The sequence below is a fragment of the Colletotrichum siamense genome (genome assembly GCF_013390195.1).
Source record: "Colletotrichum siamense strain Cg363 chromosome Unknown KSG_Cg363_contig09, whole genome shotgun sequence".
NCBI lineage: Eukaryota > Fungi > Ascomycota > Sordariomycetes > Glomerellales > Glomerellaceae > Colletotrichum > Colletotrichum siamense.
The window spans coordinates 4,105,262-4,122,872 of record NW_023501022.1 but is presented as its reverse complement, the minus strand read 5'-3'; the positions used below and the strand labels follow the sequence as shown (position 1 = coordinate 4,122,872).

The following is a 17,611-nucleotide window of genomic DNA, read 5'->3' as shown; positions in this document are numbered from 1 at the left end:
CTACGCCCTGAGCACCCATGCGGGAGCAGCACTTTTTTCTTTTCACCCGCGTTGCTGACCCCGGAGCTGCCTTACTCACCCCATTGGGACATGTGCACCCCCCCATGAAGGGGAAGTCTGGGGGAGGGCGGGGATGACCAGAACAGGGGTTCGCGGCGGCCGGCACGAATTGGCGACATGCGGGTAAAAATGGGCAGAGTGATGGGACATTTTCTTCCCCAGGAGACACCGCGTTCGGAGCGATTCTAGTTCTCGTGCGTGGTGGGCGGGCGTGTTGCCCCTTCTCCGTCTAGCCCTTCGGGAAAGGCCATGCAAATGGCAGATCTCTCATGAGATAGGTCCAGACATGCAGCCGGCGGATTGGTGGGTGCGGCACAGAAGCATACCCTCCAGGTCCGGAACGGACGCCTACAAGGATTTGGCTCCCCTGCATCCTTGATTCGTGGGTTGAGCCTTTTCATGTTGGAAAAAAAGTGCCCAATGTACCATCTATGTGGCACGGAAGCTGGTAGCTTGCATCCCAGCATGCGGAATGGTCATTTGAGAAGATTCGTCTCCGCTCCATCTGTGGAAATGCGACCTCCTCGCACCGACTTCAATGGCGCCCTGGGACTATCTTGTGGCCGGTGCCGTGGCTTGTAGAATATTGTCAACTTGTGCTTTGGCATAGGCAGATTCCTGGTCCAAATCGGAGCACCTTACATCTGCGTTCTCTAAGGACATATTCGAACGCGGTCCTCACGAAGAACCTGAGTTGTGGTTGGTGCCGCATCTCCGGTCCGCCGGCTCATCCTTCGAGGCTAGGCAACAACTTCGTCGTGCTATCCAACTATGTCTTTGTAAATTGAAAATAGATATCTGCTATGCTTCTTGCCCTGCACGTCGCCCGGCAGACCGGTAGTGACACCGCTGCAGTGTAGCGTCGCGCGTTGTTAGGTCTAGCGCATCATCAGGTGTTGGCCAATGAGTATTTGACCTTGATCAAACAGGTAGAACATCATGAGATCCGTGACTACTAGTCATTTCTCAATCTTTGGCGAGTGCGACATTGGCCTAGACTAAGGCAAGAAGGCTGGGATACACGCATGGCCATGCTGCAGGATGCCCAAAAACTTAACATGAGTAAGCTTCTACCAAGATATGTGCCGTTGAGTACCAAGCGAACTTGTGCATGAAAAGAACGAGGAACTAACGTACCAGATGATTGTTAACAGCCCTGCCTGGCCTCTGGAGAAGTGCGGTTTAGGTGTCAAGCTGATCTGGGGAGCATGTGGCTTCACGAGTAGGTCTGTCCGGGAGAAAAGGCCGGGAAAAGGCAAAGACATTTAACCATGTAAACTCCATTGGTTAGAACGTCATGGAGGGATCGATTGTTGGAAGCGAGAGTGTGTCGAGACGACGCGGGATAGAGTTGGGGTCCTTTGGTTCGAAACGTGGAGCCTGGGGAAGAGCTACAACAGACGGCTGCGTGCTGCATTATGCTCGTTGGTGGACTTCGGTTACGAGAGACCAGCTGTGGCAGTCGATGAAGCGGGTGAAAGTCGAGATGGTGGTGGGCTAAGCTTGATGACTGGATTCGTCTGGGTCCGGCCATGCGGGTGGGAGGCGCATGGCGCTTTAGCGAGACTGCTAGAAATCCGGACCCTTGACCGACCAGTCACCTCGTCAACGGCTTTTCCCTCCTCAAGTCAGTTTCGATGTGAGCAGCGACAAGGTAAGTTGTTGGCGAAGCCTTCTCGACTTAGGCCATGGAGCAATTTTCGGTACCGAACGTGAGCATGATTGATGGTACGATCGATAGTTAGCACGACGCTATGAATGGAAATGAGAGGGCGAAGATGTGCTGCAACCTTTCAAGGCTTGCGGCGTGGTTGGTTTCCTAAGCGCCTTTCGATTCTGTGCGTTGAAGTCTGACTTGATTCAGCTCAATTGGCTTTTCCCTTTGCCGTCGATCCACCCCGAAATGGCTTCATGAATCATTGACCCATCTAGGTAACAGTTCACCGTGGATCTTTGCACCATATTTCCAATATTTTCCAGTAGCAGTGCTGCCTCCTTGGTGCCACTTCACCGGACCCTAAATGCATTCCGACACGAGACAGAGGATGCCGTGACAAACTCCAGACCAGTGCCGTCCAGCCACGCGAGATCATCTGAGCCAGATTTGATATGGAACGACTGAGTCGGTCAATAGAGCGCCTCTTCGGAATACAGGCCCGACAATGCTCTCCCGTCTGACAGGTGCTCTAGCCCCGATCTAGGCTAGCCTGGCCAGGGTCGCGATGTGCCTGAGACGCCTGAAAACCATCTCGTTGCTTCAGCTTCTTGTGAGATTCAGGCTGGAGCCGAGAATCGAGTTGTGTGTGGCATCTTTGACCAATGTTCTGCCCACCGGCTGTGTTCCGTCATCACGAGAGCTCATGAGGGACCCCGAGAACTTCGCGTTTGTTGAATGTTTAGGCATTCATGCATTCATGCCTTCACAGCAAAATTCGTGAAGACGGGAGAATGGTGGCCCGGACCAGCGCAAGGAGGCCCGTCCTGATCTCCGTATCCGCCGTATGTTTTATATGGGGGATGATCAAGTTTCTTCATGTTCTGCACACCAAGCTCGATAATCTGGCCCAACTGGGCGTTGCTCGCATATCCATCGTGATTGGCATTTATTGCTTGACACACACAAGCACTCCCCAGCGCTGGGCCAAGTCGGTGCGATCCCCATGGGGAAAATCTGGGGAATCCCGCGTCGCCGCGTCGACACATCGTTCCATCGAATCATCGCCAGTGCCGGCTTGCCACCCAAAGCGCGATAGCGTCTTGTGACCCCACCGAGAATGGCAGTGGACAGGACATGACCTGACGCTTCCAAATCTGGGGTAGAAGAAACGTGGACCCGTGGGCCCGCTGAATTGAGGTGGACGGAGGCCCCGGGGAGAAACGTCTTTTTGGACTGGCCGCGTTAGTGCGAACTGACGAGTCCCTGGGAGGAATAGACTCATCCCGAAACCCAGGGAGGCCTTGCTGAATGGCAAACGGCACCCTACCTTCTTTTCGTTGCCCTCTATGAGCCCTGGATTCCAAATATCCGCTTCCCTTGGGATGATGGCGTGTAAGTGGCTAATTAGCCGATGGAGGCATCGTTTTTACGCCGGGCGACGGTAGCCATCCTTTCGGGCGGTCCCAGATCTGAGGGACTGGCGGGGAGCCGGGTAAAGTCGAGGTGTGGTACACCCCAAAGCCTGATGACCCCTTGAAAAGAAAAGGGGCGGCGCGATACGATGCCAGTGCCGAGTACTTCACCCCAAGTTGAATTCGGGGGCTGAAGTTTGCATGGTGTGCCGTGGTGATGATGGATCAAAGGATGCAGTGCATCGAAGGCGTCCAGACTGACACGAGAAAAGAAGACAGGCCTGGAAGGAGCAGACCAAAGATCGATCAATGACTGCCTCTTTGCCTTGGAGGCCTGCGCAAAAAGGTCCGACCTGATGTAAAAGAGGCTGTGGCACGGAAGGCACCACGGCACGTCTTTCCTTCTGCCTCCTTAATCCCCATCGCCAAGAGCTCAGCAAGCGCTGCCGAAGTGCAAAACTGCCTGGCCTAAGACGACGCAACTGGCCCTCTTCTCCCTCTTCTAGCTTGTCTGTCGACTTCCTTCGTTGCAGCATGTCTCTCTCACTTGCCCCAGAAAGGGTTAATCGTATGCCAGTCTGTCTTGACACAACAGTCGGTGTCGATTCCAAGCTATCTAGCTATCTACGTGCAATTTTTGGTATCTCGTTTACAATCGAAGGATTCGGTGCCTGCTGACCGGCGAACAAAGCAAAACTGTTCCGGTGATCCGAAACACCATACGCCAACCGGGCCTTCCAGCCTCCCAAATGTTATCCACAGTCGATTTCCAGTCATCCGTCCGTATAGACCGTCTGCCATATTCACACATGTATCCATCCGAATCTTTCCATCTTCCTAGAAGCCCAACCCTATTCAGAACATTGATCCCAAGAAAAACGTGTCCTCTAACTTGATCACCAAAGAAAAGACATTCCGTCTAAGCTCCGTCGACTTCCATGTCTTCGACGACAGACTCCTCGTACGACTCGTAAGGCGTATCTTGCGAAGCTGGTCCAGAGACGACTTCCAACTCGTTGTTGGTGATGCTCTGCAAGGCCTTCTTGAACTTCTCGAGCTCGCCTCTCAGTCGCTCCCTCTTCCTGGCGGTGGCATCGTCCTCTTCCATCAAACGCGAGAAGACGGTTCCATCGTTGGCCCCTACTAGACCAAGTTGCCCCTCCAAGAAGAAGTCGAGTTGCTGGATGATCTTGGGCATCATACGAGACGTGACCGAGAGAGAGACCGTGTCGGCGAAGCGAAGAGCAGAGAGTATGTAGTAGCCGCGAACATAGGCTGCGACCTTCAGTTCCTTATCGAAGGTATCCGCGCCCATCTTCGCTAGCTCGCCGGCATGCTTCTTCTCCTCTTGGGTACGCTGGTCAGGCGTCATCTCATCCCAGTCGTGGAATTTGGTAGCCTCTCCAGAGAACGCCTGCCAGCGCATAACATGGCGATAGCGTGTAAGCACTCGGAGCTCGGAGCGCTCGTACTCCTCAAAGGCCTTCTTGTTTACTGTGAAAAGTTGGAAAGTCTCCATGGCGTAAATGTCGTTGAGGAACTCCAGAGCCTCTGCACGGCGTTCCTCGAGGAACTGGGCCATGAGGTTCTTGGACTCCTTGAAGATCAGGCGTCTCTTCAACGATCCGAAAGCTTGGTCCAGTGCGTAGTTAACGATGCTTTGCAGTCGGGTCATCGTCTCCTGGAGAAAGGTGGCCATGGGCTGGTTCCAAGCCTTAACGGCCTGCTTGCACAAATCCTCATAAACCTCGTCGGGGACAATGCTAGGTCTGCCGGCTTTGGTCTTGGCTCTGATATCCTCGCTGATTTGGCGGAGAGTACGGAATCCAGCACCGCATCTGGCATACTGCTGGAACGCAGGGGCAAGCTGAGAAGGGGGGATGGGTCGTCGACGGGAGGGTGTCGACGGCGTAGAACCGCCGTCTTCAGTCTTGATGGCGGCGGAGAATGAACCACCCCCATTGACGCTGGGGCGAGGTCTCTTGGCGCTCGCATTGCCCTGTCCATTCGCACCGCGCTTCCTGTTGCTAGGTGTGACAGTGCTCGTCGAATCGTCCTCGTCGTCCGAGATCTCCAAGATAGGGACATCAGACTGATCTTTCAAGATGAACTTGGGCTTCATCTGCAAGACACAGTCCCGAAAAGCCTCAGATAGGCCTCCGTAGTTAGAAGAGAATTCTCTGCCGCGAAGAGTCTCCTTGACAATGCTCGAAAAGTTCATCAAACTCTTACGGACCTCTAGCTCGACGTTGCTAGGCAGTTCGGGAAGTGTGCTGAGCTGCGCTTCAATCTCGCGCACGCGGGTCACAACCTTCTGCTTGATCGATGGCAGGCTGGGTCATGTCGTTAGCATCAAAACTTAGGCAGGGCGGAGAGATGTACTACTCACTTCTTGGCAAACTCCTTGCCCAACTTCTCAGAGAGGGCTGTTTTGAGTTTCTCCACGCCACATCTGTCACGGAACGAGTGGAACTCCTCTGGCCAACGTGCACTAGAGTTGTCATGAAAGTAAGCCTCTTCCCACAGCTGCTGCTCCTCAAGCTTGCGGTCAGACGGTCGGGAAGTGATGAAGAATTCGTGACCGATTCTGTGGCGCTCTCCGCTCAACATAGAAAGCCATTGGGCATAGTTACCCTCGGGAAGGAGGTCTGCCTTGGTCATCACGCCGATGGTACGCTGCTGTGCCCTGAGATCGCGGATGATTGAGAGCGTAGACGAGGTCTCAGGATCGACGTTCATGGGGACAGCCCAGATGATGAGGGCGCCTTCATGGGAGATGTACTCGCGAGCCAAGTTCTCCACGACAGAGACAAGGTACTCATCCTCCTCCCGGGCTGAGTTGCGGAAAATGCCCGGCATGTCGTAGAAAGAGAGGTCGGGCAGGTCGGGACCCTTGATCTCGAGGGCTACCGTGTTGGGGCTGAACTTGGCAGCCGTTCTCTCCGCCTCCTCGTCCAGCAGACTTTGCTTGGTGATTGCGCCGGTGCCGGGAATGTAGAGTTCGTGATTCTGGTCATGGTTGAGGATGGCGATCTGGGCCCATCGGAGGACTGTGTCAATGTCGGATTGATCGTAAATGGTCATGAACTCCTTGACAACGCGAGGCTGCTTAACCCAGGGCGGAAAAGGGTTCTGCGGGGTGACGTCGGCCTTGGTGATCTCGTAATCGCCAGGAGGGCAAAAGGCGTAGTCCTGCTGGAGAGATACACGACAAGACCACTCGGGACCGCCGCGATCTCTCGCCATGCTACGAGAAACGCGAATGTGAATAGGGCAGCGAGTGCAAACCCCATCACTGCGCGGAAGGTTGAGGCCAGCAAGTCCGGACATTAAGCTGCTCTTGCCAGCGGACTGGTCACCAACTAAGACGAGTTGGGGGAGAGCGACATCGTGAGAAACACCGATCTGCTGGAGTTCACCAAGAGTGTCATTGAAGACCTTGAGCTTCGCGCCAATGTCGCGGAAGGAGCCATCGAAGAACGAGGAGTCCATCTGGGTGCCTCCCAAAGGGCTTGCCATCTCGCGGTTCCTCACTTGCATCAGGACGGGCTCACTATCATCGACAGTGGGGTTCGTCATGGCAGTGCGGACGGACCGAGTTGCCAGGCTCATAGGCGGTTTGTTGGAGGGGGGAGCTGTGAAATGTCAGTATCTGGAAATAACGGAAGACTTTGTGAGGTAGGTGACTTACGAGCGTTGGATCTGGGAAACACTTGAGATGCATCCGCTGCTGATGAGTAGGTGCTCGGAGGAGCCTGGCTTCTCTCCTGCTGAACGGGAGATCCGTTCAAAGTGGCAGTCGGCGACACCGGTGCATGGAATCCCGGCTCTGCCTTGATACCTCTCTTTGACTTCGTCATGTTGGACGAAGTTCAAGTGAGATATGTGTGTCGAGAAGTGTTGGTGGTGATGAAGGTGGGTATGAGAAGAAATTAGGAGAAGGTCCGATCGAGAGGTGGGAGATTTTTAAAGAGTGAAGAGAATGTGGGAGAACGTGTAGGTCTAAACAGGCAACGGCGAAAAAGAAGAGAGAAGGGACGTGAGGCAAGGCAGACGGTAAGTCGGTAGGTGCAACCTGAAGCTCAAGAAGCTGGAGGAAGGAGCTCGGGGAGCAGAGCCTTAAGAGCTCTTTCCCCGTCTGCGTCGGCCAGAGCAACGTGAGGTCCCACGCTCCAGTGATGCTCATTAAAGTGCTTGTGAGCGTTAGGCGTGACTTTGAGGGTGGTGTTGCTTAGTCGTCACTTGCTCATCAGAAACGGTCAAAAACAAATAAAAACTCCTCAAGCTGTATCTCAAGATCTATTTAGTCGATTGACAGAGTTTTAGACATATCTACGGCAAAAACGCTGGTCATATGTGGTGATGTGCATTGTAGTCTCTTGTACTCGGTAGCAGGAAATATTGCGGGCTGGAGTAGACGAGGTGCATCGTTGGAGTTTTATCGAGCAGGGGTTTAAAGGAGCTCAGGGATGGCTCGAGTGGCCAGCAGTGGAGCTTGGCCGTGACGATCCCCTGGAGAGACGCGGTTTGGTACCTGGCAGAGCTCCCCAAAGCGCACCGCAATCTGCCAAAATTTGCGGGTGAGATGTGAGGCCTCACCTGGTCAACGAGGTCACTCCGGTTGCTTTCCAGGCACTTCCTGTCGCGTCTACCACAGGCAAACACGCTCGGACGCGCTCTTGTCTCTACGCGTAAAGTGCCCGGATCTCCAAAATTCTCGAAGAGGTTGGAGGAGGTTGTCTGACTTACACCAAACTTGCTGCCTCTGCAAAGAATGACACAACTGAATTCGATCAGATGCTCCAAGTTATGCTGCTGGGCAGTTATGCATCTGAATAAATGTCTATTTTTTTGATCTGGCCTTACTGATTATTCTAAGAAAAAAGAATCAAAGAGAACCCATATGCCATTGATAACAGCTGCAACTCAAGACCTCAAAAAAGAAAGGAAAACGCATGGTGAATCTCAAGGGACACGAATGAGATGCTGAGCTCATCACATGTGGTCCCTGCTCCTGTGCAACTTGTGCAGCTGCTGAGGCTTGCTCAGTGAGCAGTTACCTCTTATCGCCAGCTTATCGCCTTTATCCAGACAGTAAGGGACTTTGCCGCCACAACCCGGCCTTGCACGAGCCACCCAGACCCCTGCCAGACATGCATCGCCTGTAAATTATTCTTAGTCCAGACCACCAGACCAACCAGCCAGCAGTGTGGTGCAGCTCAGGTGGACGTCAAGGTCGACTTCTCAGGGGGGGCTGTTCGAAATCAATCCCACGAAGCGGTGACGTTGCAAATTGGCGATTCTGCTCTCTACTTCCCACCCTCCGACCTACCATCACCACCCTCAAACCTTCGTCCAGTCGCAAACATGTCGCTGCAGGTCCCCTACCGAGGAAAGGCGTCCCAAGAGGGCGCAACCAAGGCCGTCATCCTGGTATGAGCAACCCTTTTTCGCATTCATCCTCTGAATCTGCGGCGCAACCATCTCCAACTCCCCCGCCTCGGTCCAGGGTCGCTCCCCTCCTCCCCTCATGTTCCCATGCCTAAACCACAACAACAATAGCTTTTCTGCAAACGAAACAATCGCAGGCTAACCATGACTCTTCAAAACTCCAGGTTGGCGGTCCTTCCAGAGGAACTCGATTCCGCCCCCTCTCCCTCGACGTCCCCAAGCCCCTCTTCGAAGTCGCCGGCCACCCCATCATCTGGCACTGCCTGACGGCCATCGAGCGCGTTCCCGGCAAGGAGATCACCGAGGTCCTCATCATCGGCTACTACGAGGAGTCCGTCTTCCGCGACTTTATCAAGGACGCCACCAATGAGTTCCCCAACCTCTCGATCAAGTACCTGCGCGAGTACGAGGCCTTGGGCACTGCTGGCGGTCTCTACCACTTCCGCGATGCCATCCTCAAGGGCCGCCCCGAGCGCCTCTTCGTCCTGAACGCCGACGTCTGCTGCTCCTTCCCTCTCCACGAGATGCTCCAGCTCTTCCACGACAAGAGCGCCGAGGCCATCATTCTCGGCACCCGCGTTTCCAACGATGCCGCCACCAACTTCGGTTGCATCGTGAGCGACGCCCACACCCGCCGCGTCCTCCACTACGTCGAGAAGCCCGAGTCGCAAATCAGCAACCTGATCAACTGCGGTGTCTACCTCTTCTCCACCGACGCCATCTTCCCCTCCATCAAGACCGCCATCAAGCGCCGCACCGACCGCCCCTCCCGCCTCGTCTCCTACCCGAGCTCCGAGAACCTCGAGAACAGCTTCATCCTCAACGACGACGACGAGGAGCGCAAGAACGAGGTCATCCGCCTCGAGCAGGACATCCTCGGTGACCTCGCCGACACCAAGCACTTCTTCGTATACGAGACCAAGGACTTCTGGCGCCAGATCAAGACCGCCGGCTCCGCCGTCCCAGCCAACGCCCTGTACCTGCAGAAGGCCTGGCAGAGCGGCTCCAAGGAGCTCGCCGAGCCGAGCGCCAACATCATCGCTCCCGTCTTCATCCACCCCACCGCCCACGTCGACCCCACCGCCAAGCTGGGCCCCAACGTCTCCATCGGCCCCCGTGTCCACGTCGGCCCGGGTGCTCGCATCAAGGAATCCATCGTTCTCGAGGACTCGGAGATCAAGCACGACGCTTGCGTTCTGTACTCGATCATCGGCTGGGGCAGTCGCGTCGGCGCCTGGGCCCGTGTCGAGGGTACCCCCACGCCCGTCGGCAGCCACACGACGAGTATCATCAAGAACGGCGTCAAGGTCCAGAGCATCACCATCCTCGGCAAAGACTGCGGTGTCGGCGATGAGGTGCGGGTGCAGAACTGTGTCTGCCTGCCGTTCAAGGAGTTGAAGAGGGTGAGTCTGCTGTTTTCCTCAGTCGCGCAACGAATGCTAATGACGATAGGATGTTGCAAACGAGGTCATCATGTAAACCGGAGTTTCGGGGATGCGTTTGATGCGTCAGGGGGGTGGGACGACGTAATGATGAAGATATTTGCATCGGGGTCGGATAGAGCTCCCATCATTCTTCATAGATGCATGCGTCTTTGGTCACAAAAAGCAATCGAATTCAGCCATTTCAGATTCACCGCCGTGCTTTTCGTTGTTATGTTCTCACCAAATTGTTCTTACCAGGATGAATGTGCCAGCCAAATTGTTGCCCATCATGAACGTAGACCCGATACATGAAGGTCTAAATACTTCAGGCAGTTTCATACACATCGAGTATGTCCCAGTCTCTAGCCAAGGCTGACTCACGCAGCCGGAGACGCGTACGAAAACAACTCAACCTCTTGACGACATCTTGACCCAGAACCGTCGTGTTGTCCTTCATTTCTCGTCCATGCCGGTCCCGTACCATTGCCCTCCAAACCTCCAGAGCATCCAGACCAATAGTGAAGCTGTCTATCGTCGTCTCCAGCTCTAGTGCCGTGTGCACATCGCACACCTCGTAGCGCAGCACGGTCCCGATAGTCTCTCGCGCATCCCAAAGCTCCATAAGCCTCAGCTGGGGCATCTGGGCAGCCGCTCCCCCAGCTGCGAGGAGGAGCTCGTTTCCCAGCTGGGGTTCAAGCACCCGTGGGGTCCTCAAGTTGATCATCGTGAGAAACGGCCACGTCGTGAGGAACGGCCGCGTGCGAGGGTTGTACCTGCCCAGAGAGGTGGCGGCGAAGCCGCGGAGGATGTCTAACGCGTCGATGGGCGAAGATGCGCTGAAGGACTGTAGTTGGTTGCAGGCTGCGACGGCGTCGAGGGCTAGGCTGGAGTCTCTGCGGCACTGCGCCAGTATGAGATCGTGCATGGAAGATTGCTTGAACCGACGGGGGGCGTCCCAAGCGGACGTAAGACGCGGGTCATCACCAGCGACGACGTTGTCGTTCAAGTATTCCGCCCGCGCTTCCTGGAACGAAACGCTGCTTACCGTCTTCGGCAAGCGTCTGAGCAGGTGACGAGTCGCCCGGTTACGCTCCCCTCTGTCCATTGTCGTTATACCGCGCCAAGGCTCAAAAACGACCTCTCGCAGTCTCGGAAGACAACTGAAGACGGTATCTATCGCCTCTGCAGAAAGACTCCGACGCGACTCGCGGCTGACGATGAAATGTGTGACGACCGGTACCTGGAGTTGGTTGAACCGCAAATCAGCGCCGCGGCTTCTGGGGTCGATGCTCGTGTCGATGTCGAGAAGGTTCCCGAGAAGCCGTCTCTTGGCTAGATGGACGCCTGGGTCGTGGTACTTGCGTATACGCACTCCCCAAGAAACCCTACAGAGCCCTCGCTGTCTTGTTACCGGGGCGTCGTCCAGGATGTGCGCCGTATCGCTGGCTGAGGCGGCACTGATCTCGAGCGTGAGCGCTCCGCCTCCAGGCTGCCACACAGCGAGCTTGTTCAGCAGAAGTAGAAGTCGCCCAGTGAAGGCTGCGTTGTTGGCTTTGATCTGGCGATGGTTCTCTGGGCTATCGCACTCTCTACAGGTGTAGACCTGGAGGGGTACGTGCAGTCTGATGTGCTTGACCTTCTCGCAGAGGTGATCGGTGACGTAGTCGGAGAACGTGTGGATATCTGTATAGGACCGGAGCATCAGACTCGAGAAGTTGCGATCCTCGAAGAAATGGCGCCAGTCCCAGCAGACGCTGGGCCACGCCCTGCGCTTGGTCTTGTCTGCTGGTGTGTTAGCCAACAGATCCAAAATCCTGAAGCGGATCTCCGTGGGCAGGTCGAACCAGTTGTATGGACTCATCGTTGTTATGAGTTTGGCTAAAGGGCTGCTTGAGCGAATGTGAGGGTGCACTGTCGTAAGAGGTTTCTCGCAGACGGGTCGATTTTGTAGGTGCAAGAATGGAAGATGCTCGGCAATCCCAGTGACCAAATGGCAGACTTTGTATATGCTCTCGTCCAGAGTGGCGAGCATCCACAAGGGTAGGCTGAAAATCTGACAGAGTCAAATAGCTCCAAAGGTGCGCAGCCTTGCTGGCTACGATTTCAATGGTAAGCCACCACTAATCCCGATTTCAACACCTGCCAGAACCAATCGCAAGGAATTCTACCATGATTCGGGTGCTGAGTCGCTGCAGAAACGCGCTGCCCCTCTACGATGTCACTGTATATGTGGTCTCATGTGTCTTCATTGGTGATTCACGGAGTTCTTTGGCGTTTTCTACGCATATTGGATCACATACTACAAGCAAGCCTGGGTCTGTTAAGGTGTAGAGTCTGCAGAACATGACGCGACCCGATCTACCACTTTTCATTCCCCAAAAAGCCATAGTGACTGATTTATTTGCTCACTCAGCAGGGCAGACATGTATGCAGTCTTTGTATTAATCTTGAATTCCTAGCTGGGACGACCGGCACTGCCGTCGTGGCATCACGTGCCTTGTTCTTCGTTTATCGTCGTCTCTCCTTTTCGTCGTCTCTCCTCTTCGTCGTCTCTCCTCTTCGTCGTCTCTCCTCTTCGTCGTCTCTCTTCTTCGTTGTCTCTCATGCCTATCGCACCCCCTATTCATCCTTTCTCTCCAGTATGTCTCTGTCCCATCATTACATTTCAATCAACTCGAAGCCAGACTGGACCCAGGTGGCATCGTCGACGGCCAAGGGATCTTGACCAGGACCACCAGCGACGACGAGCTGACGAACCCACTCGCTGGCGAGCTCGACGCTGTCGGCATCGTTGTGGATAGCCACGTATCCTCCGTACCAAACACGGATCAAACGTCCACCCGCAGCGTGGATAGCGTTCTGCACCTTCTCTTGGATGGTCTGTCGGAAGCGGAAGATGGCCATCTGGTTGGCCTTGACTTGCTGGTCATTCTTGATGTGGTTGTAAAGGCGAATGGGGTCAAAGAGCACGAGCTCGAGGTCGTTGCCGCCGATTTTGTGGATAGCAAGTCCGAAGCCCATGCGAGGACAAATACCAGACCAGAGCTGTTGCTGAGTCTGACCAGCAGAGCCTCCAGGAAGCGAATCGATGGAGGGAACGGAGCCCCAGGGGCGGCCGAACCAAGGGGTCAGCAGGGCGACAGAGATAGACTTGCCGGATGCGAAGTCGTCCATAGCTCTCTTCACATAGGCGTCGGTGGTGAAGCAGTACATGGACTCGTCACCGGTAGCCTTCGCCCAAAGACGACGGTCGTTGAAGTCTTGAAACTGAGCGATGGGGTTGAGAGCAAGCTGCCAGACGCTGGTGGGCTGAAAGCTTCCGAGCGCAAGGGCACAGAGGAAGCCGCGGACTTCGAGGGGGAGGGTGTACTTGGTAGGGAGGGGAGGCATCTGGCCGGGATTCTGGGTGGTTCTGCCGTAGAGAAGAGAGCGCAAGTCCTTCGACGAGATAACTCCAATGTCTTGAGGCAGAAAGTGGGCAGGAGGCCAAACAGAGGCATTGGCATCGGCACCGGTGATGCTGGTACCTTGAAGCTGAGCCGTGAGAGCACCGAGATCGTTGGGTCGGGTCGCGAGCGAGATGGTCTGGGGAGCGGGAATACCAACAAAGGTATCCTGGATTTGAATCCAGACGTCAAAGGCGTGGTTGAGGTGGGTGTCTTTAGGCATGCATGTGTATCGGCGGCGGGCAGCAGTGTAAGTCCGCTCAAGCACTCGGATGAGATCGCCGTTCAAGTCGCCCTTGGTCGTGATCTTCGAGGCGATGGTAGAGTAGAACGCCTCGTGGCTGCGAAGGGCGCCGTAGAGATCAACATGGTCGAAGAGGCAATGGAATATCTGAAGCAGGGCGGTGTACATCTCCTGGCGTAAGTCGTCAAACTGGTCTTCCTTGGCAGTCTGCCAGTCGCCAGGGACAACAGCGTCCATGATCTGACGGACGGCATCGCGATCGGGAATGATGGCACCAGAAGGGAAGTAAAAGCCCTTCTGAGCACCCAGGACTCTTCTGGCAACACTGTGCTTCGCCATCTTTTCAACTTGGTATGGGTCTCGGAGGATGGTGGTCTTCTCGAAGGATGATGGTCTTCTCGAAGGATGATGGTCTTCTCGAAGGATGGTGGATGTCGGGTTGGAGTTGTGATGGAAAAGATCGGAAGTGATCAGGATTTACCTCAGATCAGTAGATATTTGTTGCTGAGGAGATGCAATTTGTGGATTGACCAGGTGAGAAAGGTGAGAAAGGTGAGGTGAGAGGGGAGTGGCAGTGAATTAGAGGCAGGTGTGCCACGCGGTGAGTTGAGCCCCAGAAGAGAAAGAACGGCTGTCCTGCAGTTGTCGTGTGAGAACTTTTGACCTTCGCCGGAGTGAGTGAGCGGATAAACCTGGCATGAAAACAAGCAAGGTACGATGATAATCTTTATCTACGGCACAGATACCACATATCTTCGCCTTCTCGCAGACTTGATCATTAGGCAGTTTGTTCAGTTTGCAAAGGTCACCAGCTAAATGAAGTGTCCCAGGTGAGGAGGAATAGAACACTTGAGATTAACTTATTTAGGACTTTGAACTTTGATGTTCCGGTTATCAACACTTATACGTAGGTAGTAGCTACAGACGTCGCTTAGTAGATCGTTGAAGATATTCACACGACCTTCTTCCCTTCCGGATATCATAGCCCGCGGGCCGAGGCAGTGGTGAACGTTATCAGACGAATAGATAGTAAGATCAAAATCGGGAAGAAAAACAAAAAAGAATGGCCGATATGGGGATCGAAGGACAGGTACGCTGACTCACCGCGGAACGTCAACGACAGCTAGTCATCGTACAACCACCCCTCGACCACCCAGCCGAATTGTTAGAAAGGAGGGGATCTGAACTTCCTATAAAGGCAACCTCGCCTGGAGGACATGCAGCCCCGGAGAACATTTCGCCGTGCGGACGGCGAGCTCACTCTGGGCAACCTTTTCTGGCATTACTCAAACCAAGTCTCACAAGCTAAGGTCTGGCCCTACCCAGCTATTCACCTGGAGCTTCAACTACCTGAACGCTCTGATCTATCGTGAGCTACAGGTCCACCGACGTCTCACTTTTACAGAAGCCCTGAACGATCTATAACGGCAATAGAATGACAACAGATAGCGGCCTTTCTAAGTGGGCATCGCTGGCAACCAACGTATTGATACATAGGCTGAAATATGCTGCATATAAGTCAATCATGCTTGTATATATGACTTCATAACTCAAAATTCATTTCCCATGCCGAAGCTAGGGGGCAGGGCAAGTTGCCTGCAACTTAGCAGTCAGTATTCACTCTTCATGTTGTGTCAACAAAGGAACGGAGCCTTCGTTGGCCAGATGAAACCAGGTCGCAAGGGCAGACCGGGTCGTTTCCTAAGCTCATGTATTTACAGCCGAGAAGCCTCTTGGTTGTTCCTGATGTTATCTGATGACTGCCCTTAGATAAGTTAGGCAGGAAACGGAGTCGGCTCAATTGTCTGCACGAGTGGCCTCAGTTACTATGGCCAAGTGTCCTTGCTCAGAGAGATGGAAGAATCTCAATGTGACTCTCCTCATGATTGAAGGCTTGCCTGAACATAATGTCACATGGAGAGTGTTCTCGCTGCGTTTTAGACCTGAAAGGCAACCGCTCAGCTGCTCCTTCCAAAATAGTCTACTTCCAAGTTTGAATTTGTCAACACCCTCACGCTGGCATTCGACGCCTCACTTAAGTTAGACCACAACACGTGCGTTATGAGCTTGTCTTCAATAGGAGCAGGGAGTGAGAGGGAGAATAGGATGGAACCCGCAGTTTACGTTTTGTCTGCATTAAGCTTCGCCAGGACCCAAAAGCAATGCTTCACGTTATGAAGGAAGCTAGGGAGGGCATGCTCAGCAGAATAATTCACAAAAGATAAAACAACTAACAATTTCTAGGTGGCTGCTGAGATTAGAGACTTGAACAGGGTCCAGCGAATAACAGCAGACGGAGCAAAAATAAAACCATCCGACTTTTGAGATCACCAAAAAAAAAAAGGGAGGTCCAACAGTGGCGCTATCGAGGATCGAACGATGCGTACGCTGACTCACTGCGGAACGTCAACGCTAGCTAGTCATCGCACAACCACCCCTCGACCATCTGGCCGGATGCTGTTGGTGACAGATTAAGAGACGGACGTTGCCCATAAGGGTACCGCAGCTTCACCTTCTGGGGTGGGGCCTAAGGCAGCAACCATCTGCCAGAATGGTTGCCTTCTGGGTAGCCTCATCGTCGCCCGCTGAAGAGTTAGGTAGCGCCTTACGACTATTATTAGAGAGCTTTGAGGCGGCCACTCAGTCCCGTCGCATGCGACAAGACGCGAGATTGGCTAACCGTGGCTCGTGAGGCCGCAGCTCTCAGTGTCAGCCAAGCAAGGGTATCTTGTTGGATGGCTGACCGTGCCTTTGACATAATTTTCGCCGCGTTGTGAACACCTTCAGACACGAGTGAGCATCTGAGAACTTTGACGATTGGTAAACTTACTGTTTTTTCCCACACCCAACAACCAAGCTCCCAACTACACGTTCTCGGCTTCAAGATGTACTTACCAATGCAGAAACTAAAGGATTGAGAACTTACGGGAAACAAATAGTATGATATATGAAAATCTACAATAATATTGACCTAGAACAGTTCAGGTTGGGACAATACCTTGTGACGAACAAAGCGCCAGGCTGTTAGAAGTCGTCAAGCCGCTCGAAATGTGCCAAACTGAGACTCGACCGTTCCTCAATACGGTCTTTGGCAGAAGCGAGGCGACGTTTGCCGCCTGAAGGTGAGATGCTGTGTGATCAAGGGATGAACGGTCGTTGGAAGTTGGAGCGAAGACGGATGTCTCCATGCCAAGGCATCCACTCAGTGGGCCGTCTGCAGCGCCGCAGGACACTGAGCCCCTCGGCAGATTGTCGGGTAAAATGTCCGCCCGGGAAAGAGGGGCCCGAGGAAGGCCTGGGCTACCTAGGTAGACTGACGGGAAGTGCCCTCTTGCTCTGGTTGCATCATGTTGCTGAACAAACTCCAAAGTCAAAATCAGCCGCCTCGCTGATGCATGCGCGCAGCTCAATTCGACATAGCAACCAAGCAAACATGCATTACACGAAAATCCGATGTTGCCAAACTCTGCCGATGATCATGGCCGCCTTCGCTCCATCACCTGGACCCCTGCCCTGTGGTGACATACCTGACGGATACCTACGGGCTAGGGAGGGCCCTGAGGGGAACGGCGCTTGCGATTGATGGATTGTCTTCTCTACCCGCAGATCCCTTATGCTGGAAGCCATCCAGCAGCACGAAGACACTTTGAGCATGGAGCGGAAACCGACAGAAACGTTCGCAGCCACGCTGCACCCACACGTGGACGCTTCTATCCCGTCTAGCGCGGGTGCTGAAGTTGAGGACGGGAGCCAAAAGACGCGAGTGTCGCACGGAATTCCCCTCATCTCGGCACCGCGGACCCAAATCAAGCTGTCATAACTCCGGCACAATTTACTCGCTGCAGGCACGGTGCACAAGATAATCAAGACCGCTAGCCACGATTCGGCAGCAGTAACCGCCGTCAACATGTCATTCC

General features: G+C 54.1%; 4 protein-coding genes across 4 annotated transcripts; 1 reads left to right on the top strand and 3 right to left on the bottom strand.

The window, feature by feature from the left end:
• Nucleotides 1–4,048: 4,048 nt before the first annotated feature.
• mx3 (Interferon-induced GTP-binding protein Mx3) lies at nt 4,049–6,989 on the bottom strand (the record flags this gene model as incomplete). Its single annotated transcript, XM_036645687.1, has 3 exons — nt 4,049–5,462; nt 5,519–6,764; nt 6,821–6,989. The coding sequence occupies 3 exons, from the start codon at nt 6,987–6,989 to the stop codon at nt 4,049–4,051; spliced, it is 2,829 nt and encodes a 942-aa protein (XP_036490052.1).
• Nucleotides 6,990–8,496: 1,507 nt separating this feature from the next.
• CGCS363_v013837 (putative mannose-1-phosphate guanyltransferase) lies at nt 8,497–10,059 on the top strand (the record flags this gene model as incomplete). The annotated part of the gene is made up of 3 exons (XM_036645686.1): nt 8,497–8,562; nt 8,745–9,983; nt 10,033–10,059. The coding sequence occupies 3 exons, from the start codon at nt 8,497–8,499 to the stop codon at nt 10,057–10,059; spliced, it is 1,332 nt and encodes a 443-aa protein (XP_036490047.1).
• Nucleotides 10,060–10,329: 270 nt separating this feature from the next.
• Nucleotides 10,330–11,865, bottom strand: CGCS363_v013836 (uncharacterized protein; the record flags this gene model as incomplete). Its single annotated transcript, XM_036645685.1, has 1 exon — nt 10,330–11,865. One exon carries the CDS (start codon nt 11,863–11,865, stop codon nt 10,330–10,332), a length of 1,536 nt encoding a protein of 511 aa, XP_036489614.1.
• A 797-nt stretch (nt 11,866–12,662) lies between these two features.
• On the bottom strand, nt 12,663–14,033 carry CGCS363_v013835 (uncharacterized protein; the record flags this gene model as incomplete). Its single annotated transcript, XM_036645684.1, has 1 exon — nt 12,663–14,033. One exon carries the CDS (start codon nt 14,031–14,033, stop codon nt 12,663–12,665), a length of 1,371 nt encoding a protein of 456 aa, XP_036490048.1.
• Between the last annotated feature and the right edge of the window lie 3,578 nt (nt 14,034–17,611).